Source organism: Perna viridis, chromosome 13, assembly GCF_037379345.1.
Source record: "Perna viridis isolate PV_CMFRI_1.1 ecotype Kerala chromosome 13, ASM3737934v1, whole genome shotgun sequence".
NCBI classification, from domain to species: Eukaryota; Metazoa; Mollusca; class Bivalvia; order Mytilida; family Mytilidae; genus Perna; species Perna viridis.
This window is the reverse complement of record NC_142457.1, coordinates 31,044,881-31,070,173: the sequence shown is the minus strand read 5'-3', so window position 1 is coordinate 31,070,173 and position 25,293 is coordinate 31,044,881. Positions and strand designations below refer to the sequence as shown.

The window sequence follows — 25,293 nt, the reverse complement described above, 5'->3', positions numbered from 1 at the left end:
TTCATGTTGTCATTTTGTCAATTTTTTGCAGTTGTCCAATTTGTGTTAAGTATACTCAAAATTAACTTTCAGGACATTTCTAAAACTTCAGCAGTTAAACATTTATCTTTGAAAAACTTTATTTTATAGATCCATGATAAAGTATGCCTTTCAAGTACCACTGAATTTTATATTAAAGTCAGGTTTAGGCCAATTAACCCACTTCACATGTCTGCTTATTTTTCAGCCTCAGTTTGTGTCTGTTACCCGACTATACACATTTGTGGACAGGAACCAGTTGACAAGAATGTTTGGTGGTACATTACTCTATTACCATAGTGATTGGTTAAAAAATAGATTGGTAGGTGACTGGAAGTAACTGAAACTGTTATCTTATTTTAATGTTAAATTTACTGAAGATGATTAATTTGTCATGTGTGGCTACAAATCCTAGATTCAATCTTAATGTTTACAATAATTTAAAAAATTATATTAATAATTTGACTTCATTTTATCATTGTTTTATCATTGCGACCATTGTTGAGCAAAATTGTACTGGAACGTTAATTGGTAAAATTAGGTAAAACTTATCTTTGACATTTGACATGAGACTAACTGTGGTATTAGTCATATGTTTGTCTGTGAATTTAGTCATACATTTATCAATGGTTTACCATGGCTGAAGTCTCACAAGATATTTAAAGCATGTCTTAAGGAGGTGGACCTAGGGTAAGGGACACAACACTTACAAATCATTGGAACAATCGTATTGAGAATTTTACATCAATTTCGTGTAAGCATCAAAGTAACTTGGACTGATTTCATTCTGTTTTAAATGAAAGCTTGATAGGCTTTGGTGAAATTGAATATGATACAAACATATCACTGAGTTACGTCCCTTACCCCAGGTCTACCTTCTTAATAGATAGAATTTTGCATTGAGGTTGTAGTGTACTTATGTTCACATAAAAGGCACTCTTTATTTCCTTGGAGTGTACCAGTTGAAATACATATATTTGTAATGATTAGATTTATGCTAGATTTTGGTTGAACATTTCAGGCTTTAAAGAAAATATATCAGTGTTAAGGATCTTTGCTGCTGTATTTATTTCAAAGGGTTGTGAAATCTTTTAGATCTTTTATGTATACAACAAAATAAGAAAAAAATAGATGGATCAGTGTGTTTGTTAAGAGATATAAGCATTTAAAACTTTGGCATGAAACAAATTTCTCTAGATTTTCCATAGGTTTTGTCTTACTCTAAGTAGTTTTTATCCATTAAAGACACTGAAGAGATAACAAAGATTTCATAAAAACTTCAAAAATAACATTTTAATGTGTGTTTAAAAAATGTGACAAAAATGTCTGAACATGACCAGTAACCATGCTAAAGAACACTAGTGAAGATAATACTCATGGAACACTAGTGAAGATAATACTCATAGAACACTAGTGAAAATAATACTCATAGGACACTAGTGAAAATAATACTCATAGGAATGATGTTGAGACATATTTTTGCTTGTCTTTTCAGGACCTTGAGAAATTTATCAGAGAAACCCGAGCTGCTTCTAATCATCTTGATAATGTTGAATACCAGATTCAACAGACACTAAGTCGACAGGAACCGTCAAGTCCAATGGAGTCAGTACGACAGCATAAACATCTACAACAGGAAATAAGACATGTCCCATCTCAAGTGATAAGAGATGGTATGTATATATTATGTCTGGCAAACAAAGAATAATTTTCTAGTTCTCAGGCCTTCATTCACAGTTTTATAGGTTGTGGCATAACTATGTCTGTTTACCATATCATTGAAATATCTTTCTCAAAATACCATACCATACTTATATGGTTTTGGATGATCTTTTAGTTTAGCAATTAATACCATATCACTTCAAAACATATACTGATTGTTTTTTCAATCAACCAAGTCACTGTCACAAATAGCTAAGAAACTGGAAAAGCAATGATTATGTTTTAATAAGAGTGCAATGAGCATATTAAAAGAAAAGTTAGAACTGTAAAAAAACATTTGAAAACTGATCAAGACAACTCTTTCCCTTGCTATTAACTTGCTTAGATAATTTAGTGTTATGTTACAAGTCAGAACTTTTGATGTAATTTTACCCATTACTTTAAACCTTAATTCATGGTAGAGATTTACCAAAATAACATTTCATTTTAACCACAATCCTCTATTTTAGGTAAAGAGCTATTGAACCGACTACAGCAGCAGGAAGACAGACACCAGGGTGAGGAGGAACCAGTCAGTACCCTCGATCATCTCGAGGCTCAGAAACAGGTCAAGCGGCTGATCCAGTACATGGAGAACAGGATTGATAAGCTACAAGGACTACTGGAGGACCAGGACAGGTCAGGGGTTACTAACCAGAAGTTTGAAGAGTTACAGAGGCATATTAAATCAGTGAGTAAAGTACTGATAACAATCAGGGAGTAAAATACAGGGCTATAGAGATAAATATCAATGCAATGGGTAAGGTATAAAACAGATATATATATATACACATAAATATGTGTGTTAGGTACAGAGTTATAGATAATTCAAATGTGTGAGTAAAGTTTAGGGTTACAGAATCATATTAAATCAGTGAGTTAAGTCAGTTGCATATTCAGTGATTGCAGTTTTGAACGTGAGACAAAAAATGTTTTTCTCCACAACAGTGAGTCTTAAAAATAAAGTTTATAATCTGTTAAGATTATTATTCTTTTGTCACTAATGTTGAGCAGTGGCGGATCCAGGTGGTATGGGGATTGGCACTCCTCCTTTTCATTGGAAAATTTGTCAGTTGACACAAAATGGTAAATAATGTCTTAGCACCCTCTTTTTCTGAGGAACCCCGGCTGGCAATTCTCCTATTTAAAGTGTAAGGATCTGCCCCTGTTGAGTCTATATACATTTGTACATGGAAAAGGGTAGTCTCATTTACATGGAAAAGGGTAGTCTCATTAACATGGAAAATGGTAGTCTCATTTACGTGGAAAAAGGTAGTCTCATTAACATGGGAAAGTGTAGTCTCATTAACGTGGAAAAGTGTAGTCTCATTGACATGGAAAAGGGTAGTCTCGTTAACGTAGAAAAGGGTTGTCTCATTGACATGGAAAAGGGTAGTCTCATTAACGTGGAAAAGGGTAGTCTCATTTACGTGGAAAAAGGTAGTCTCATTAACATGGAAAAGGGTAGTCTCATTAATGTGGAAAAGGGTAGTCTCATTTATGTGGAAAAAGGTAGTCTCATTAACATGGAAAAGTGTAGTCTCATTAACGTGGAAAAGGGTAGTCTCATTTACGTGGAAAAAGGTAGTCTCATTAACATGGAAAAGTGTAGTCTCATTAATGTGGAAAAGGGTAGTCTCATTTACAATTTACCACAATCAAAATCAACTATTAAAATGAAAATAAAAAAATGTGAAACTACAAAAATTTCATAATAAAACATGTCTTTGATAGATTATATTTTGATAGTTTACCCCTGTTTCATCAACTGGATCTTGTCTTTCATTGAAGTTATTAATGTATTTTTTCTTTTGGCTTGGCTGCACTAGTGTAAATCTCCTTATATAATGGTGAATGTCGGTCAGGTTGTTGGGCAGCGGGGAGGCGGGGAAAATATTTTCGTAACATTTTTCTTTACAATTATATCATAGGTAACTTCGGTATTGGGTCCCATATAGGGGGTGCGATTTCAGATCACACTTCTACTTACTGTTCTACTTACTTACTTTACAGCAACCCGGGCATTTCTGTCTTTGATCAATTTTTTGGTAATTTGACTTACTTTCAGATTTTTATCTTGCTAATTTTTATGTTTGAATATATCCATTTTAGATCCTGAGTTGGATATTAGGACCAGGAGAGAAACTTTTAGCATCACAGACAGATATTGGTGATTCTTATGAAACTGCTGATGAACTGAGAAAAAGACATGAAGAACTGGAAATAAAATGCACTGTAAGTTAAAGCTAAGTTTTAATAGTCTAAAATATACAAATGAAGGAAAAAACAAAGCAAAGGAAAAAATAACAAGTATGGGAAGCATAATACTGTGTACATGGAATAAAAAAAATGAAGTCCTTGAAAACCAAAGAAATCAACAAAAATATTTAATACAATTTTTACTGTATTCAATTTTTAACTTGTGCTAAAAATGCTTTCTGTTTTCGAAACATATGAAAGAAGTAATTTTTTTTTATCATGTTGAGTCAAATTCAAAGTTATCTGCTAAGTAGCTTAAAATGTTTGAAGCATGTAATTGATAAAAAAAAAAAACTTCTGTTACTTGGATACTTATAAAACCTTTGTTGTTTGTTGCTAGGATACTTATGGTCAATATGCTGAAATGCGACATAGAGCTGATGAGTTAATAGCTGAAGATACCTCTGGTACTGAAGATGTCAGATCTATAAGAGACTATATGGACACTGTGTTCCGAAGTTTTGCCAGTCGACTTGAGAGACGTAGAAATCTGCTCATTACATCAGTACGATTCCATAGATTGGCTGCTGAGGTATAGAATCCAGAAACTTTGTTAAATTACATTATGGTCTATTGTCCTGACCACAGTTTTCTCTTACTGCAAGTTGAAATAGACTGGTACTGATTTTAATAGAAATCTATGTAGACTACTAAGTAATTTAAATAACCATTCGAAGTTAAAAGACAGTGTGCAAAAGTGGTAATTATGTAAGACATATTGGTGTAATGTAAGGTAGATTTCTTCCTATGGAGCTATTTAAATTACTCAGTAGCCTAGTTAGATTTGTATTGAAATTGGAACCTTGTGTAAGTCTGCATTTATCGATGCTTTTATTTAGTAAATTAATAAAAATTGTTTGACTTGGTAAATGGATCTTATAGAAAAACTAACCATCATGGTATGAGATCAGTAGTGCTACTGTCAAGACCAGTATTTTTAAAATATGACTGAAATTGCTCAAGGTATTCAGGTTTTTCATTGCTTTTGTCCTTGTTTATTTTAGAATGCATTTGAATGTTGTCAGTCTGGAACAAATATTTTAAAAAGTACTTTTTTTAAATAACTTAATTACTGGTTCTAACATTCAAAACAAAATGGTGGACATTGTATTAAGTCTAGTGGAATTTTTTTGTCTTCTGAAAATAATTCTGTGAATTAGTAAGGAATTATTGGGAATTTTTCTTGAAGATTTATAACAGTACAAAAGATTGAAAAATAAATTTATTCTTATAGCCACATCATGCAGATTTTAAGATAAAAAAAATGAAAAAAAAAACACTATTCTAAGATTTTTCTTGGTCCCAAATTCTCAATATTATTTCAAACATTTATTTAAATAGACAGAAATTAACTGTTGCCTACTCACCCACTGTAACTAATACACCAGCTGGGTTATTAAAAAGAAGTTTTACAGGAGCCCAGCTGGCGACAGATTTAAAAATGTCAATTGGGCAATTACATTTCTTTGGTAAAGGATCCGAAGCTTTCATGAAAAATTTAAAATTGAAACGTAAACAGTATTAAAACTGGTCCTTAATTTCTTTTACAATTTCTGGAATCCAGTAAGAGTGACAGTAAAGTGTTCATTAATGTGCATATAATTTCAATTAAGAAACAGCTTTTAAGTTGTAGAGGTTTTTAAGCATATAAAAACTTGAATTTTACTTGGCCGAGAATGATTTTTAATCATTTCTATTAAATGTTTAAAGCATGACTAATTATTTAAACTTAAATATATGTATGTCATAAGCGGAGATTTATCGCATTTATGGACTTCTCCATAATCCAATCAGAGTTTTTAACGATTTGCATTTCCAATTTATGAAGGGGTGAAACCCTTGAAAAAAATGAAAAACAGCTGAAGACAAACAAAAATATTATTCCAATTGTGAATCTTAAAAGAGGGCAAGAAGTTGTATGACAGAGTGGGAAAATGGGCGCTGGTGGCTTAAGCTAACCAACAATGGCTTGGTTTGCCTGGTATGTCAGGCCCATGCTGATAAAACTGAATTAGTTTTTTTGTGGTTGTATATCTTTTAAATTGGATCATATCCAAAAACATCAAAAACCTGAGGGACACGACAAGGCTTTACTTATTTACAATGCTAATAAAAGAAACAAAATTGAAATAAGAAAATAATCCAAATGTTAAACACTTAAAACTTTTTAAAATTAGAAAAAATTTGAAACCAAATATAAAAAAAGAAAATTTAGAGTGAAAAAATGCTGTTCTTTTTAGGTTCTGAAAAGGTCTCCAGGTACTCTCAGAATGCAGGGTTTGCTTTCAAAAATTCAAAATTTTCTTGGGGGGCATGCCCCCTACTAGGTTTGGCCTGCAATGAGGGCCTCGCACAAGGTACCTGGGCCCTAACTTTTGATTCTGGCTACCATTTTTTTAAAAGTATGGGCCCAGGAGGCTACTATTAGCAAATTTTAATTTCTGTCCCTGCCAAAACCTGCTGGAGGGAGACTCTTATGAAAAAAAATCTGAACACATTACTGAATGTATATATATAAGAATTATTCTAAGTGGTAGAGGTTACACTTTCAGAAAAAGCAATCAGTAAGTAGAGTAATTTTATAGCACAAACAGTGATGATATTCAGAGGATAGTGTCAGCCTTTGCTTGCTTAAATGACAATCATCTGATAAATCTCCTTTGATAGTTATATGGGCGAAAAGAAAATTCAAACATTCTATCTGCCGTAGATTAAGTTTCATTTGGAATCAACCATTCATTTGGAATGGTTGAAAATTTAATCTCCTTGTCCATATAGCTACATATGGCAGTTCATTAGGTGGTTGTCATTTAATCAAGAAAAGACAGAATTCTGCCCCCTATACATCATCATTGAATGTCCTATATGTTAATTTTTCTTTAAGTGTGAATAAAAATTAACTCAGGAAATTTTTTACCTGTCATATTGTGTCTTTTGCTTTATAAACACTATTGTTACTTTGCTGTATTATTTTAGGATATACTTTGTCAATTTGATTATTTAAATTAAAATTAAAGTGAACAGGACTTTGTATAATAAGAGTGTCATGCTATCTTCTAAATAACGTTTTAGCTTGATTCAAGTTGTATGCTCTAAATTAGGGAAGTAGACCTAGGTTAAGGGACATAACTCTTGAAATCAGTGATATGTTTGTACATGTATCATAATCAATTTCACCAAAGCCTATCAAGCTTTCATTTGAAACAGAATGAAATGAGTCCAAGTTACTTTGATGCTTACATGAGATTGAGGTAAAATGCTTAATACAAACATTCCAATTATTTGTAAGAGTTGTGTCCCTTACCCTAGGTCTACCTCCTTAAATTAGTTATCTTTGTGGTTTAAGTTTATATGAGATTGTCAGAGAATCAAAAATTATATTTTCTTCAAAATGAAACAACAAATTGTTTTCCTTTTTTCCATTTTTTTCATTTATGATTTTTATGGTTTTTTTTTATTAATTCAAAAAATTTGGAATATGATTTTTAGTTGTTTTTTTTTTTTTTAAATTTTGAATTAATTTATTTCTGTCTTCTTTTTTTTTAATTTTGAATTAATTTATTTCTGTCTTCTAACTGACATATTACTGCTATTTGTCTGTTTACACTTTAATAGATAACTGCCTATTATCTGAGATGTGTGTAAGAGTTAGACCAAGAAGAAGGAATTACCAATTCATACACATACAAAAGTTAGATTGCATTAAATTCATGGGGTTTCCTAATGCAAAACATGCTCTTTAACATAGATTGACCTGTAGGGGACCATCTTCTAATTTGTAACTCCTTTAAAATTGCTCAATGGAATTATATGAAACATTTATAAATTCATTATCACATGATGCCATTGTGTAACTCCTATTTTGTTTTTCCATCTGAATGACTTGTAGGGTTTCCTGTATGGTTTCTGTGGACGGGAGTGGGGACAGGGACTTCATATCTATGATACACTTCCTGGCAGGGGTATCACAAGTGAACTTTCCTCAATTTTTCTAGATATGTTTAGGGTTACTTAATATCATTTAAAAAAAAAACAAAAGCAATTTTTGAATTACTGTAAAGATATGAATTGTTTTGTAACTGAATTTTGTCTTTTGTGTGACTTATCTAGGTGGAAGATAATTAACAAATTTTATTGATTAACTACTTTTCCTTGAAATATTTAACTTTTTTTGTGCTGGTTTTATCTAGATGTGTCCAAATATTCTAATATAAATTGCAAATACAAAATAAAGAAGAGCAACTTAGAAGAGACATAAAAAAATACTAACAATTTACATCATCCAGATGTTCAAGAAAATCCCAGCATTAAAAAAAAGACAACACCAGATCTGATTGAAAAATGCTTAAATATCCTGAAAAAGGAAATATTCCAATTTTCAATATGAATTATTTTACTTTCATATATATTACCAGACTGTATTACTCTTGAGAATAGTGGTTCATCAACCCAAGTGAACTTTTATGTCAAGATATTTTTAAATGGGGATGAATAACTTCACTGTATCATAAATATTGGTATATTGGTATTTTGTGCTTGGTATAATCTTTTGACAAAACTTTGACTATTATGTGTTCCCTAGTGAGAAGTTCCAAATGAGAAGTTAAAAGTCAAATATTTTTTTTTTACTTTTTAATCAGTATCCTTTATTTTTACAGTTCTCTAAGAAGCTTGATGACTTGCTGGAACTTGTGTGCTCAGAACCAGAATGTGACTGTGTTTCCTCTGCTGAAAAAGAACTGAAAACTCTGGAGGAGAAGTGTGACTCTGTCAGTACGTGATATTTTATGCTCTGATAAGAATTAAACTGAATTAGCAACATATTTGTTCCGATAAAGCATGGCTGATTGTACTGATTTTATTTCATTTCAAATGAAAGCTGGATAGACTTTGGTGAAATTGAATATGATACAAACACATCACTGATCTAAAAAATTATGTTTTTACCCTAGGTCTACCTTGTTAAACACTGATAAAGAAACTAATGATATGTATTTTTAACAAATGGTTTGCTTGAAAATTCCTTTCAGAGTGTAAAATAAATCAGGACTGCTAACCCTATGAAAAATGATATGCCTTAAAGTCTGATAAATACTGTAAAATAATTGAATTTTTTAGATATGGCAGCTCAGTCCACTTTGAGTGATGGCCAGAGTTTATTGGATGAAATGTCTCGACCAATAAAAAATGCCTCAGGAAAAGACATTACCCCTGACTATTCTCGCCATATAAAACACATTAACCAATCACTTGAGGAGTTACAAGAGAGAAAGTTACGATGTGACGAGTTAGCTGATGTCAGAAAACTCAAGTTACAACAAATTTTACAGCTGTGTACCTGTGAACAAGATGCTGAGCAGGTAGTAGTTATCTCCCTTTGGATATAGACGGAAGAAAACAAGTAATCTGCAGAAGACTCAAAATGTTGCAACTGTAAAATTGGTTGCAACTTCACTTTCTTTTTTGATATTATTTAGTATAATAATTTTTTTGCAATATTCCATCACTTTGATTAAGAGCAGGAACAGAAAATTTCAGGTTTCTGATTGCAATAGGTTTATACAGATTGTGCTGTCAGTCTGTCCATTTATATGCCTGCCTGTCCATCAACAGTTTTAATTTAATTAACTCCCATGAAAGTGCTTAATGGAATTCAATGGAACTTTGTATATTTTCAGGCTATAACCTGGATTTTAGAGTTGTGTGAAGTGATGGCCAATACACATACTAATATGGGGAAAACTCATGAAGAGGCTGAAAAATTGCAGGAGGACCACAAAAAGTTTGAAACTACTGCTCAGGTGAGTGAAATATTCAAAAGTATCAATTGTTTAACAGTTCAAAATATTACTTTTTTTCATTATACTTCTGAAAAATACCATATATGCAGACAGAAAAAAACACATAAAGGTCTACAGGCTTAATATGTGTATGTACAGGTCAAATCATTTCAATTGAATTTCACACAATTTTCACCTGAATTAAGCAAATGAATTTTGTGACATAGTTCACTTGAAACTTTGTGAGACATCACACACATTTCAAATACATTTATGTTTTATTAATTTTAAGTGTAATTTAATCAAATTTCATTTGCGACTTTCAAATAAAGTTTAATTCACTTCATTTTTAAACAAAGTGAATTAAGTCTTGATCCCTGAAAAGGAAAAATGCATCATGAATATTCAATAGATTTTTGTTACATTTTTCTCAGCAACTATAAATCATAGCCACTAGATATTAACTTCAGTATAGGTATCATATTGGGAATGTGATTTCAGATCTGTCTAACTTCTACTCCCTGTTAACTGACTTTATGCCAACAGACCATTTCTTTCTTGGACACATTTTTTTCACCAGTGATTTATTATTAAAAAAAACTGTACACATAAAAGTTCAGTGATTGATGTCTTTTGTTAATTATTTTATATAGAGTACTTATGACTATGGAAAACAGCTTCTTCAAGCTGCTTTAGTACTGAGAAGGTCACTACGACATGACCTTGAACCCAACAATGACATGACTGAGAGATTGGAGAATGCATGGAGACGATTTTCACATGGAACCAATGAGAGAGCTAACAGACTGACTGTCTCTGCCATGTTCCTGTCCTCTGTGGAAAAGGTAAAAAATATGTCCTTTACCAAGTTTTTTTTATTGAACATTTTATGATTTCTTTCCTCAATTGGAACTGTGAAAGTACTATTTTTCGTGGGGTACCAATTTTCGTGGTTTTCATGGGTAGACCAAACCACTAAATTTGGTTCCCAACCAATAAGATATTTCCATTGATGTGTACACTGAAAACATTCAAACCACAAATTCAAGAATCCACAAACTTGTGTTTCTTCCCTTATCCATGAAAATTGGTATCCATGAATTAAATTATTTTCCCAGTATTTTTTGCATCTTTATGTTAAAATAACATTTTCTAGATTCAGAATAGTAACATCAGTTTAGTTTTGACTTGTCCCCAGAAATCTTTTAGTAGGGTTTGTGGGGGGTTAGTGGGGGGAGATTATTTTGACTAAACTTTAAAGCTGCATTAGCTGTCAACTTTGTTCAATTTTGATTCTACTCAATTTTGCTGATTCAATGAAATAATTTTGTAGTATTGCAATTGAAGCAATCAATGTCGATAATACCTACATAATATATTATGAAAATAATGTTTCATTGATCAGATTGATAGCTCTGATCTAATTATTTTTTGCCATTACGAAGATTGCTGATAGGACATACACGTGGGTTAAAATACTTTAACCTTGGTATAAAATAACAATAACGGATACACAGATAAGCATGTGTTTTATTTTCATTTCATTTCATCTATTTCTTGATTAGTTATCAAATGAATAATGACTATATTTGAGCCACATTATATCACAATACGTAAATTTCAAAAGGATCCTTTTTTCTTATAAGGCTTGAGTTCGTTGGTCTTCCTTGCTGTTGAATAACCACTTTCGCTTTGCAATCAGATTTGTTACTAAAGAAGCGACCTTTACAGCACATGCATGGATTAAGGTCACCAGAAGTCACATGCATATGAAGTTATCTAGGTTATTTTTTGTCTTGCAAGACAATAAATATATAGAAACCTATTTCATGTATTTAATGCATTTTATATGTGGATGTCAAATGAAATTATACAGGAAAAGTACAAAGTAGTAGAAATACTTCAAAGTTAAGGTATATTTCAACAGGAAAAAAAAATTACGAATTTGACAGCTAATGCAGCTTTGAAGGTACTTAACCCATATTGAGCTTGTTTTAAAAGTATTAATGCAGTTTTATTTCCAGGGAAGGGTATATCAATGTAATTCCTTTTGTTTGTAATTCCTTTTTTTATAAACAATATTTTTTCTCTTGGAAAAGGGTCATTTTGATAACCTTTACACTGAATATCTAGAACTCTTTCTATGATTAAGGTCAAAGTTCAAGATGATAATCATTGTTTACTCACCAGGGGAAGGCATGTTTCATTTCTTTCTTTTTCTGAAGATATTTTAATCTGATTTAACATGTACAATGAAATTTTGCATACAAATATTTGATAATTCTTATTAGTAAAAAAATAAATGGAATTTTAGATTCTGGAGAACATTGAAAAGATATTACTGGCTATTTCCCAGACATTGACAGGGGAGACAACAGTACAGGAGGTCCTACAATCTTGTTCTCCTGTAAAACAACAAGTGGACCAAGACTATAATGATACAGTTCACATGGGCAAGGCACTACTGGAGAGATTAATGATGCCTGTGTTACAGCAACAAGGGTAGGTAACTCTTGGTGTTTTAGATTTCTGTGATCATTATTATCTCCCTTGTACTTTGAATTGTTGTCCCAAGTATTATTAAGGGTATAACTTAACTTTTAAAAGAAAAAAATAGTCACTGTTTGAAAAAGCTTCCTTTTAATGTTATTGTTTTTCTGTGCAAAATGCAAGGGAAAATTTTAATGTGTAGAATGGCCTATTTGTAGTAGAAAGTGGATTAATTCTTTAGCCAAATTGGTTTTTTCTGGAATGTCATCAAAAAGTTTATGGTGTGATCCTTGTTGGTGCAAAGTAAAATTTTGTGAGGGTGAATAATGCTCGACCATTTCATTACACTAATGTATCTAAAATCCATTGGTATCTTCACTCAATAGTAGGTTTGTAACTCTTCCACTCTGCCATGATCAGATACATATCACGATTCTTGGCTGAGAATCCAATTTTTGTAGCGATTTTTACAGACATGTCTTGTTTGTGTTATTTAACTTGCATTTCAACAAATTACGAAAGAAATGGCACATAGTCATGTCCGTAGGACCTACCTAAGATATTGACTAGCCTTTAGCCTTTCCATAGTCACGTCCGTAGGACCTACCTAAGGTATTGACTAGCCTTTAGCTTTTCCATAGTCACGTCCGTAGGACCTACCTAAGGTATTGACTACCCTTTAGCCTTTGCAATTTAAGCAAATCTTAAGTGTTCAAAACAGCAGATAAATTGGTTTGTGATTGAGAAACAAAATTTTTAGCAATCATTACTTCGTTTCTGACTTCCAGTTAATTAAACTAAATGAGGAATCTGATTGAAATCATTTTAACAGCCCCAATATCATTTTTAGATCATAACTGAAAGATCATGCACTGGTGGATTGTTATCCCCTACTCAGTTCTAAGAAAAAAAAAATCATTTGGTGGTATTTGAATCAATAGTTACTATAACAAATATATACCTAACCTGTTTATTAGGACCACTAGTCAGGTCTGACTGCATTTGATACTTTTCCAAAAAGGGATTATATTCACATCTTTTTTTGTTTTAATTTTCTTTAAAAGGGGTAGAACTCAAGAGGACCAGTCAGCATCTGCTACTATCAATAGTAAATTGAGGAAGTTGGAACATAAAAAGGTTGACATGGACAGATATTGGCAAGAAATGGAGTACACAAAACGACCACCAGCAGTCAACCAAATCTTCTCCCCAAAACGACAGCAAATGATTCCAACCATTCCAAACCGTACAAATACTGCCTTTGATGATAATGATAAATCAATTTATGAAGAACCGGTGCCCAAAACACCAAAAAGACCTTGGGAGTCTGAAATGGATTTAAGTTCTCGGAATGTTCCAAGAAATTTTCAATCGAAGCCACAGCCTGGATCTGTTCAGTATTCATCAGTTAGACCAGCCAAAAACCAGTCGGGATCTGGGGTCCATTATTCTCAGATAGGGGCCATGAACCAAAAGCCTAAACGAGAAGGACGGGTTCGTAAGGACAGAAGTCATTTGCAGGGGAGTGCACCAAATATCCACTATTCTGAAATTGGACCATATGGAACTCAACAAAATAGGGACCAACCAGACTCTTCTAAAATGCATTATGCTGAAATTGGACCATATAGGGACCACTCTCAGACTGGTGATAGACCAGACACATCCTCTAGACTCCACTATGCAGAGATTGGACCTTATGGAAAAGCACCTGGACCAAAAGAGGAGACATCAGCAAAGCTCCTATATGCTGATTTTGGACCTTATGGTGGCACACAAGAAAGGGAAGAAACTGAGCCCAAACTTCAGTATGCTGACTTTGGGCCTTATGGAGGAACACCAGAAACACAAGAGACTGTTTCTCAAGAAACAGTGCCCAAACTTCAATATGCTCAGATTGGACCCTATAGTGGTAGTCCAGAAAGACAGGATGGTATGACAGGGGATACTGCCCCAAAGCTCCAGTATGCTGAGATAGGGCCATACAACACTAGTCCCAGACAACAAGAAAATCAGCCTCACTTACACTATGCGGACTTTGGACCTTATGGAAGCTCACAACAGAGACCAGATGATGGGGACCATTTGAAAAGACAGTTAGAAGAGGTAAGAATACTTATTATCTCCCTTTGAAGTTATAGCAAGAAAAGTGTACCCTGGTCGTGAACATTTGACCCTGAGTACTTATTAGCAGTTTTGGGATATATATAATCAATGACATGGGATGTGTTTCAAAATTTTCAAAGTTATTCTGTAACCCTGTGCAGTCTGTGCTAAAATTAACCACAGTGTTTTAAACCTGGGTATTTTTGATTAACTTTCATTATCAAACATTACTTTCTAGTCTTGAAGTGTCGGATTCAACAGGTCTCATTATTTTTACAGTGGTTGTCTGTTTTCAAAGATGTCTTGGTTCTTACTGACCATCCTGGTGGTCTGGCGGTAGCATGCTAGCATCATGGTACTTACTGACCATCTTGGTGGTCTGGTGGTAGCATGCTAGCGTCATGGTACTTACTGACCATCCTGGTGATTCGGTGGTAGCATGCTTGCAGAGTTGTGTATCTTAACAGAATCTGTAGTTTTGCTAACTTCGACTACAAATAATGTTAGTTGCCCAAAGAATTCATTAGACCTCATCTACGCTTTGGTCCATTTAAATTTTTTGTTTTGGCGACCAACTGGTCCATATGTTGCCTTCAGCATCATGAAGTATTTGTTAAAGAAATAATGTTATTAAGTACTAATCATTTTATGAAACCTTGAAAATTGATACCTACAAATATGTTCTATTGACAGAATCTTCAAAAATTAGAAACTGAAAATTAATACATTTACAGTAGTCACTGCTGTCTCATCCAAGTGGTGACAAGTTGACTCAAAGTCAGAATATTGTGTCCAAGTGGTGACAAGTTGGCTCAGAGTCAGAATATTGTGTCCAAGTGGTGACAAGTTGGCTCAGAGTCAGAATATTGTGCCCAAGTGGTGTGACACTCCTTGCTTCATGTTGAATATTGTGCCCAAGTGGTGTGACACTCCTTGCTTCATGTTGAATATTGTGTCCAAATGGTGTGACACTCCTTGCTTCATGCTGAATATTGTGCCCAAGTGGTGTGACACTCCTTGCTTCATGCTGAATATTGTATTCAAGTGGTGTGACACTTCTTGCTTCAGGCTGAATGTTGTGCCCAAGTGTTGTAACACTCCTTGCTACATGCTGAATATTGTGTCCAAGTGGTGTGACACTCCTTGCTTTAGGCTGTTACCAGTAATTGCTTCCATTAGCTCAGTGTGTTGGACAAGTTATAAACAGGGTCTTCTGCCATAGAATGTAAAATGAGTATCAATCAATCAATCAATGGTACTGTACTTACAAGTTATGTCATAAAGTGAAATTTCAAATATAGAATCCTGGTGAATCATTTTCTATCTAATAGGATGCCAGAAACTGAGGCAGACACATTATTGCTACCACTGAAGTTATGCCAATACAAGTACCTGTATGATAACAACATTCTTCACTGGCAAAAAATATCATTGTTAATCTCCCTGCCAGATTGTTGTCATTAAACCAGACAGATATTGTATAACTATTGTACTAATTGTTTTACCAGACGCTTTTCTTACTTCTTCAATGTGTTTTGATGAAAATTGTACTATTTAGAGAAGTTTATTTTAGAATATTTTAGGTATGGGAAAATGCGTCTTAACATGTCTCTTAACAAATTCTCTTTTTAGATGTCAGTCCTTGATTGAAAAATACTCAGTTTCTTCTAAAATAGTGAGTGATGATTGTTTTTTGTAAATTGTTCTTTGTGCTGATGTGTTTTATGATTTATCTATTATGAAAATAGCATGCAAATGCTTTTTAATCATCACTGGTATATTCACGTCAGAATGGAAGAGGGAGGTTGTAAAACCTAGATCTAACCCACCATTTCATTTGAAATGCTTGTATTAAGTCAGGACCACATTGTGGTACCAGCTTCTCCCGTGGTATAATATCTATTTTGCCAGATTTATTTTGGACTTGACTTGATTATGAATTGGATTATTGTTCTGTAATTTTGTTGGTACCCTTATTAGATAAAAATATGGTTGTTAATTGTATGAAATTGAACTTTAGCAATACCTCCTCATTTTTTTATCTTTTAAGTGCCTGTCTCCCACACATTTTTTTTACTTTTGGTTATATGTTGAGCTGTCACCTTATCCCTTGAAAACCTGTTCCTAATTGTCCCTTCCCCACATTTTCTTTTCCAGTACATTTTGCATACCAGTAATATCCCTTTCTTTTGAAATCTACACAGTACATGTATCAATACTTCTATGTGCCAGTACCCCTTTCTTGACAAACTATTCAGTAGATGAATCATTATTTCAAAGAGTTTGGGTACCCCCTTTTTGATGAAATACGCATTAGATGTACCATTATTTCTATGAGCCTGAGTACCCCTTTCTGGACAAACTTTGTGGTAGATGTACAGTTATTTCTATGAGCATGGGACCCTTTTCTCAACAAAATACGCTGTAGATGTGCCTTTATTCTACAAGCCTGGGTACCCCTTTCTTGACAAACTACGCAGTAGATGTACAATTATTTCTATGAGCTTGGGTACCCATTTCTTGACAAACTACACAGTAGATGTAACAGAATTTCTTTGAACTAGGATACCCCTTTCTTGACAAAATACGGCGTAGATATACAATTATTTCTATGAGCCTGGGTACCCATTTCTTGACTAACTACGCAGAACAAGTATTTCTAGAAGCCAGACAAGATATGATGGATGTTTATCTGACTAATTTTGGCAGAACCACAGAATGTTTTATATTTCTATTTCTGATTCATTCCTAGATAAAAGTAGTTTGTCTGTGGTTTTTATTCTATAGCAGGAGGAATGTATCAATCAAGAATATTTTAAGGATGAATTTTATTTGAAATGTTTAGAAAGAGATAGTGAAGTTCTGCTTTTTCCAACAAAATAAGAATGTATATAGGTATCAGTCTTGTATTACATATTCCTGAGAGGGTGTACATCAAAACATGGAGGCTAAAAAATATGGTTTTTGTTTCTTGGCAAATGACTACAATTTTTCATCAAAAGTACAGGGTAAATATCTAGCTATGACACAATAAACTTGTTTTTGAGGAAAAACAGTATTTTCATGAAAAATAATGCTTCAGAAAAGGGGTCTATTGTATGAACTCAAAATAAAAGTGAAAGTAGAAAAAGTTTATTTTTAGTTTGTCCTGTCCTGGTGTACCAAAGTGCGTGCCCTTTTTTTTTCTAAAATGGACCTAAAAATTATTTTTGACATTTCCTTAATTGAAAAACATGGTTAAAAGTTAGATTGAAACTCCTTGTGTATTTTTAAAAAAAATCATGAAAATTTAAGGTATACTATAGAAGTCTATGGGGCAAAGAATACAAGATTAAGACCTTATAACCACAGTTTCAGTTGAAAGTGAGATTTTTAGTAAGTAAGTTTCAATTATCCTAGAAACTTCAGACAACAATATATCATATTTTATACTAAATGGAACAACCTTAAATGGAATAAAGTGATGCAAGGCCTTATTTTTTTTACTTTTATGGCATATTTTTACAAAATTTGGAAATTAGGAATGTTTTTATAGATTAAATATGACCAATGGATTGCAATTGTTATTATTAAGTTTTCACAACACAAGTATATAAGAAATAAATAGGGTGACTTAAATTGCTGAATTATAAACTGTTTTGATTTTTGACACTTTTAATACTTGGAGTAGAGACTTGAAAATGGTTGAATTGCACTTGTTACACATGACATATGAAAACTGAAATATTTTTTGCATTTTCACTTTTATTCTACTTTAACTGCTCAAGAAGTGCTGTACTACAGCCATTTGATTGATTAAAAGTAAAAATTGACCAATAAAACATTTTTTATATCATAAATGACCATTTCTAAAGGTACTTCCACTCAAATTCTAATGCGGCTTATAAAAAATTGGTGGTAATGACATATAAAAAATGAATTTTCTTCAATAGTGTAAGAAGTAAGTAGAAACTTTGATGTTTTCTGTGTATGTTATTTGAACTTGACTTTTTGTGAATATTGGCCAAAAAAATGAGGTTTTGAAACAATTTGGTATTCATAGAATAGTTAAGGCATATGTCTTATCAATACAGACCACCTTTAATGTTTAAAAAGGTAACTAAATTATTTTTTATCAAAACTTGTCTTTTTTTTGAAAAATTTGAGATATTTGACTTAATACTGTTTAAAGGGTACGTATATGAAAATTAGACAAAAATTCATAGGAAAGCAGGAGGCCAGAGATATTTGTCTTTAAGTTGGAAATTGAACACAGTGATAGAAAAACAACAACATTTAAGATATCTAAAAGTTTTTATAGCCTTTTTATGCCTATTGTTTTAAAATGGACCTAAAAATTATTTTTGACATTTCCTTAATTGAAAAACATGGTTAAAAGTTGGATTGAAACTAGGTATCAGTCTTGTATTACATATAGATTGAAACTCCTTGTGTATTTTTAAAAAAATCATGAAAATTTAAGGTATACTATAGAAGCCAATGGGGCAATGAATACAAGACTGAGACCACAAGTGTGATTAAAATATTTAGAGATATGATCCTTGACTTAGAATTTGGAAATATGGTCAATTCTTACAGTATACTATTTTTCTTTTGTGGATACATATTTTTACATTTAAAATTATGACTTAATTTTGTTGATATTTTTTTTATAAATTAATTTGAGATAAATACTGTAATCTGATCGGGTAAAATAATTTTGTTATATCTCAATGGATAAAAAAAATATTGACACGCCCCTGTTAGAGCTACTTTTCTCACATTTAAAGATAAAAATATATTGCACTTTGCGCAATAAACAATATGCACATGGAAAATTTGTTATTTTTCAATAGACAAAATTTTTATTGTAGCCAATTCTTAATCACAGTTCAACATGTATTCCTATAAAAAAGGGCAAGGACTAATTTCTACAAAGTTTCTTTCTTGGGAAATTTTGTAAAAATAAATTGCTTGCAAAAATAAGGTGGTTTAGAATATTCCTTACTATAAGAGGAGTGAAATAAAACTGTGAACTGTGACATTTCTATCTTCTTTCACAGTGTCACTGTTTGTTGAAAGCCAGTAGACTGCCTGTTATTTTTTTCAGTTTGGTATGGTTGTTTTCTCTTTCTATTTCTCCACTTTCTTCTATATCAATATAACTACATTGACACATAAAAATAACATGCACCCTTAAATTTTTATGAATGAGGAAATCCAAAGTGGTGTAAAGAATGTGAAGCACTCAAGTTTTCCTGTTGTTGTAGGCTAATCAGAAGCCATATTATGTAATGACTCAGATTTCTAAATATTTTTCAAGTGTCTGTTTTGATCATAGTTCAATAAGACTAATTAGAGTTATATATAATATATATACATATATATATGCAGATAAACAAGTACACTTCCCTACCAGACTAGTGCACCTCCCTACCAAACAAGTATACCTCCCTTACAAACTAGTACACCTCCCTACCAAACTAGTGCACCTCCTTAACATACTAGTGCACCTCCCTACCACACAAGTACACCTCCCTTACAAACTAGTACAATTCCCTACCAGACTAGTGCACCTCCCTACCAAACAAGTACACCTCCCTTACAAACTAGTACACCTCCCTACCAAACTAGTGCACCTCCCTAACATACTAGTACACCTCCCTACCACACAAGTACACCTCCCTTACAAACTAGTACACCTCCCTACCAAACTAGTGCACCTCCCTACCAAACAAATGCACCTCCCTACCAAACAAATACACCTCCCTTACAAACTAGTACACCTCCCTACCAAACAAGTGCACCTTCCTAACATACTAGTACACCTCCCTACCAAACTAGTACACCTCCCTACCAAACAAATACACCTCCTTTACAAACTAGTACACCTCCCTACCATACTAGTACACCTTCCTAACAAACTAGCACACCTCCCTACCAAACTAGTACACCTCCCTAACATATTAGTACACCTCCCTACCAAACTAGTACACCTCCCTACCAAACAAGTACACCTCCCTACCATACTGGTATACCTCCCTACCATACTAGTACACCTCCCTAACAAACTAGTGCACCTTCCTAACAAACTAGTACACCTCCCTACCAAACAAGTACACCACCCTTCTATTGGCTAATTCATTTACATTATGGTCAGCAGACCTAATTTTGTTTAAAAAAAGGGGGAGGTATGAGTGTTTCATGCCATTAAGGGGTTAGAGATAGTGTAAGTCAAAGGTTCAGGACCTTAATTTCTGACCTATGACCCTTAGCCTAGGTCCTGGATCTTTTAATTTACATTTTTATTAAAGACTTTTGGTTTTTCTCATATAGGCCATTGATTTGAAACTTGAGAAAGGCCACATTTTTTTTTAAGAAAAATAAACCAATTTGACCTTCAATATCTGTATATGAAACAAATTAATTCAATGAAATAATTCATATTTATAAATTAAATTGAAAAGAATAGATAAAAACAAAATCCAGAACAAAATCTGTATATAATAAATTTTGATATTTTTTTTCACATTTTTTGTTGTTAGTTCTTTGGAACATTTTCATACTATCTGTGCTAATCCAGCATACAGCATTCTAAACCTAGAAAGAAAAAGTTAAAATTGTATTGATACTTTTTTACATTGTATTTAGTTCTCAATTAAATAAAAAATATCAAAATAGAAATGATAAACAATTTCTATATCAATTCACAAATAGAAGTCATCTGCTCTCCTTTAAAAACATTCTCTGTTGTGTGTCAATAAATATTATCCAATTAATTTACATCATAATTATGTGATTATCATAGATTATCAGTAGTCACAGGCATATACACACAGCTTCGCTAGGGGTCTCTCACTAATTACATCCATCCATATTTGGGAGATCACATGACCCCTTATCTTCTGCAACAGGAAACCATTAACACTGTAGGGGTGGTGTAATTTTCAGAAAACAAAAGCAATTGATTAAATGCCTTTTTCACTTTTAATCAGTTTGAAATCTGAAACTTTGATTGAAAAGAAATGTTACTGATATAAACTAAGATGTATTTTTGTGGATTTTAACTAAATATAATTATTACTAAGAATCATTGCATAAAAACACATCCCTCTTTAGGACTGACTTGGAACAGTCCATTTTTTGGTATAGTGAATGAGAACTGTGTACTCAGTTGAAGATGAAAGTTTGAGCTGTTAAGAGCCTATTGTCCAGTGCTCTCTGCATGCATATTCATTCGCTTTAATGTCCCCATACATAATTTAGTGTGTGATTTTAATGTGCCGCTATTCACCACCAAGCTAGCACTTCATAGGAAACTATATCACGATGTCGGACAGATTATCAGACTGTGCCGATTTAGCGGAACTACCCCCATCTACGACTACCATTAGCACTGTAGCTGTTCAATCTGGGCGCTCCAAGGTTGTTTTGGCCATTCTGAGAGTAAGTTTTCTTTTTTTTATTATTCTGTTTAAAACTTGGTTCTTGATTTTTTTGGTGTAAAATTGATATTTGACTCTGGGACCCCCATTTGGTTATGAACACAATGTTTTAGCCCCCTTAAGTTTCTCAATTTTCCCCATTACACTTTTTTTCTGTGAACTTTTTGTTATGTTATTTTGTCAGCTATTCTGTGAAATAAGACAGTAAAATCTGCTTAAATTAAACCCTTAATAATGGGTGACCAGTGTGAACCAACATCTTCTGAAGTCCCTTCATATCTGTTTCAGTGATTTTGAAATTGTGTAAACCAAACATTTATCTGAACAAGTATCTCAGTCTTTAAAGGGTTCTGTTTTGAAAGGTTTCACTGTGTAATTAGGCAATAAATGCAGACTAAATGTTGCTATTACTTTGGGACATCTGTCGTTTTAGTTAAACTTGAAGTTTGAGTACTTGTAATAGAGTATTGGCCTTCCATTCTGAGACTAAGTGAGTCTACAGTTAAAGTTTTTGTACCTTCCTACTTCTGAAGAATTCTCTTTTAAAATGATACTGACCACAGATCCCCCCTCTTTTGAACACATTTTATTCACTCCTAAAGTTCTCAGGGACTTTAATTCTACTCTTCATTGTAGGTAGAGTTTCTAAGGTCATAATCAGACATTTTTTAATAGGCTAACAGTATGTAATAGCAAGTGTTTCATGCTATATGTTCCTATCCTCTATCATATATGTCTATTTTGAATTTGAAGTACCAATGATAATATCATCCTTGGCAACAATTCTTACTACAATGTATTTCATTTTCATTAAATTGGAAACAGGTTCAAAGAATTTTTCTTAGGCTGTTAGAGTGTATGTTTAAAATTATTTAATTTGGCTGAGTCCACCCCAACCCTGTTTTTGTCAAGTACTGTCAGTCTTTGGTTTGACTCAAATGTATTTGTAAAAAGTTTGGAAGAGTTATGAAGTGACACATTCTAAGGAGTCATAGTCAAATTTGTGCATGTGGAGAGGAGTGTTGTATGAGCAAGAGTAAATGGGCAACCAGCGAGTTACTAGTAATTTTTTGCCCATTTAATGAACACAGAATTTTTTGAAACAAAAAGAGGGGGTTACATTCCTCAGACTGACCCCCACCCTGGATCATTTGGTACCTCTTTGAGGATTCTTAATCATTAAAAATTATGAAACCTCAAGAAACCCACTAATCATGGTGTATTCTGTGCCTTTCTAAAACAGCAGCTCCTGGAATTCACTGATAAAGTACCCCACCTGTGTTGCTCATTATAATCAATATCTATTTGCCCTTTTGTATTCTGATCAAATTATAATCCAGATGTCTGTTAATCTCCTGCTGTGTTGGGTAATTGTTCTATGTAATGTTTTATATTTATGTTTTTTTTGGACCGGGTGAATTTGACCCAAAAGGGTCGACACGATCTCTGTTCTTCAAGTTACGACTGTTATAGCTTATAGAAAACTTCTAAGTGAATTGTGGGGGTATCATAGTTAACTACTTAGTATGCCCATTCATACATTAATGATACCGTTTCGTATTCCACTTATTTAGGATGTTCTCCTTTGAGTATTATTTGCATTGTTTTGTTCAGCCCCTTCCCACCCCCCCCACCCCCCCCCCTCAAAAAAAAAAAAAAATGATAATCTTAGGTATGGGGACAGTAGGAAAATTTTTTTATTTTTCAAAAATATTTTACTTGGAGTTAATTAGGACATAATCTAGACTTGAACAATTCTTGAGCCTGAATGGCCATAATATGTTAAGGGCTGGCACAAAAAATAGAGTAGGTACGGTAGCAGGAAATAGGCACATTATTGTTTTTTTTTGGCCTCATGGATTTCCCGTAGTACAATTGATACATCACTTAACTTATTAACCTTGGCCTTGAGCATTTTAGATGGAAAGACAAATTTCATTTTCTCAGCCTGAGAAGTTCCTAATACTCAACTGACATTTGACAATAGCAAAATGAACAGAAATTGACAATGAAGCATTTGATATATCTTTCACATATTTATAAAGATGTAGACATATTTTCAATAAACTGGGTATTTTACTTTTGAATTCCTAAATTCTTTATGTGTCTGGTAGGGAACTGTTAAATAGTTTCAAGTCAATTAGAGGTAAAGGGTTCATATGATGTCGGCGTATATGACAAAACACCAAAACACAGGATTTACCTCTGATACTGGGTACCCCTTCTTTGAGTCTATGTACTATATGTAACAGTTGTTATTTATCTATTTCGTCTTTAACTGTAAGTGTTTGTAAGAATCAGGAAAAATCGGAAAAATCGGACACATGTATGTCAAAATCCCACCAATCTGACAATGTAATATCACTCAAGGACACCTACTCTATTTGAAAAAAACATAATTTGATCTCTGCCTCACTGGCTTTGCATAGAAATTTTTCATTAGAATGTTAGAAAAATAAGGTTTTTGACAGAGTTTTCTGTCCTTGAAATGTTCATTTTCAGTGTATTTCAATGAAATTGTAACTCATTGGGTCAGTATGATATAGAAAATCTTGTCTGTTTTCCTTGATTCTGATGGTGAAGATAGTCAAATTTCACTATCAAAATGTTTTTTTTTCATACCATGTTTCACCCACTGCCTGATTCTTACAAATACTGACACGTAATGGTGTTTAATAACCTAGCATACTATCTCTTTACCATACTATGAAAGATCTAGACTTATTAAATTAAAGAAATACCCACGTTCAAACCAGTATCTTCAAGAATTTTCTGGTGTAAATAAGCATCATCAATACAGATTAGATGACAACTTGTTATTTGTGGGTGTGAATTACTGTGATGGAATGTTTCGTAGTTGGTAGCCTGGCATTAGGCCATGATCTTTGGAAGCAAGAAAAAAGGGGGAGTGTCTTAGTTGGTAGCCTGGCATTGGGCCTTTGTCTGTTGAAGCAAGAAATGGGGTAGCTTCTTAGGTGCTAACATAGCTTAGGCCATGATCTTTGAAGATTGAGAAGGGATATCTAAATTGGCTACTTGGCATTAGACCATAACCTGTTGTGGCAAAATAGGGTACCTTAGTCTTGATTTATATCCTACCATGTGATCACAATTTTTGAAGCTGGGAAAAGGGCTGGGACAGGGACGGGGATGATTCTAAACAAGTCATTGAAAATAATCTTGCATTTGTACATGATCTATTCAAGACATAGTATGACCTTTGATCCTTAGATTATTATCTAAAGAAGGAAGGAAAAAGGAGGTTTCCTTAGTTGGTAGCCTTGCATAAGGCCACAATAATCATAAAGGCATGAAGGGAAAGCTAGTACTTAAATGACAGCCATAGAGGTTTTATTTTTTAGGCAAGAATTACAGGGCAAAGTTAATCAGCCTGGAAAAGTTAAAGTCAAAATTCTAAGCAACCAACCAATCTTGTATTTTGAACAGTGTCAATGAAATGATAACAATGTAAATTTCTTCAATTATCTCCCCTTTTCTTTTGGGGATTAAGGCAT

The 25,293-nt window shown here is 33.1% G+C and overlaps 1 protein-coding gene across 5 annotated transcripts in view; it reads left to right on the top strand.

Moving 5' to 3' along the window:
- Positions 1–25,293, top strand: part of LOC148600311 (uncharacterized) — a 322,920-nt gene that overhangs the window by 18,650 nt on the left and 278,977 nt on the right. For all 5 annotated transcript variants that reach the window (XM_088557824.1, XM_088557823.1, XM_088557826.1 and 2 more), the window contains exons 8-18: positions 227–340; positions 1,514–1,691; positions 2,190–2,410; positions 3,832–3,954; positions 4,319–4,510; positions 8,637–8,751; positions 9,097–9,338; positions 9,657–9,779; positions 10,412–10,603; positions 12,073–12,260; positions 13,313–14,354. In XM_088557824.1, coding sequence (XP_088413950.1) covers positions 227–340; positions 1,514–1,691; positions 2,190–2,410; positions 3,832–3,954; positions 4,319–4,510; positions 8,637–8,751; positions 9,097–9,338; positions 9,657–9,779; positions 10,412–10,603; positions 12,073–12,260; positions 13,313–14,354 — 2,730 coding nt within the window. The remainder of the gene's footprint in view (positions 1–226; positions 341–1,513; positions 1,692–2,189; positions 2,411–3,831; positions 3,955–4,318; positions 4,511–8,636; positions 8,752–9,096; positions 9,339–9,656; positions 9,780–10,411; positions 10,604–12,072; positions 12,261–13,312; positions 14,355–25,293) is intronic.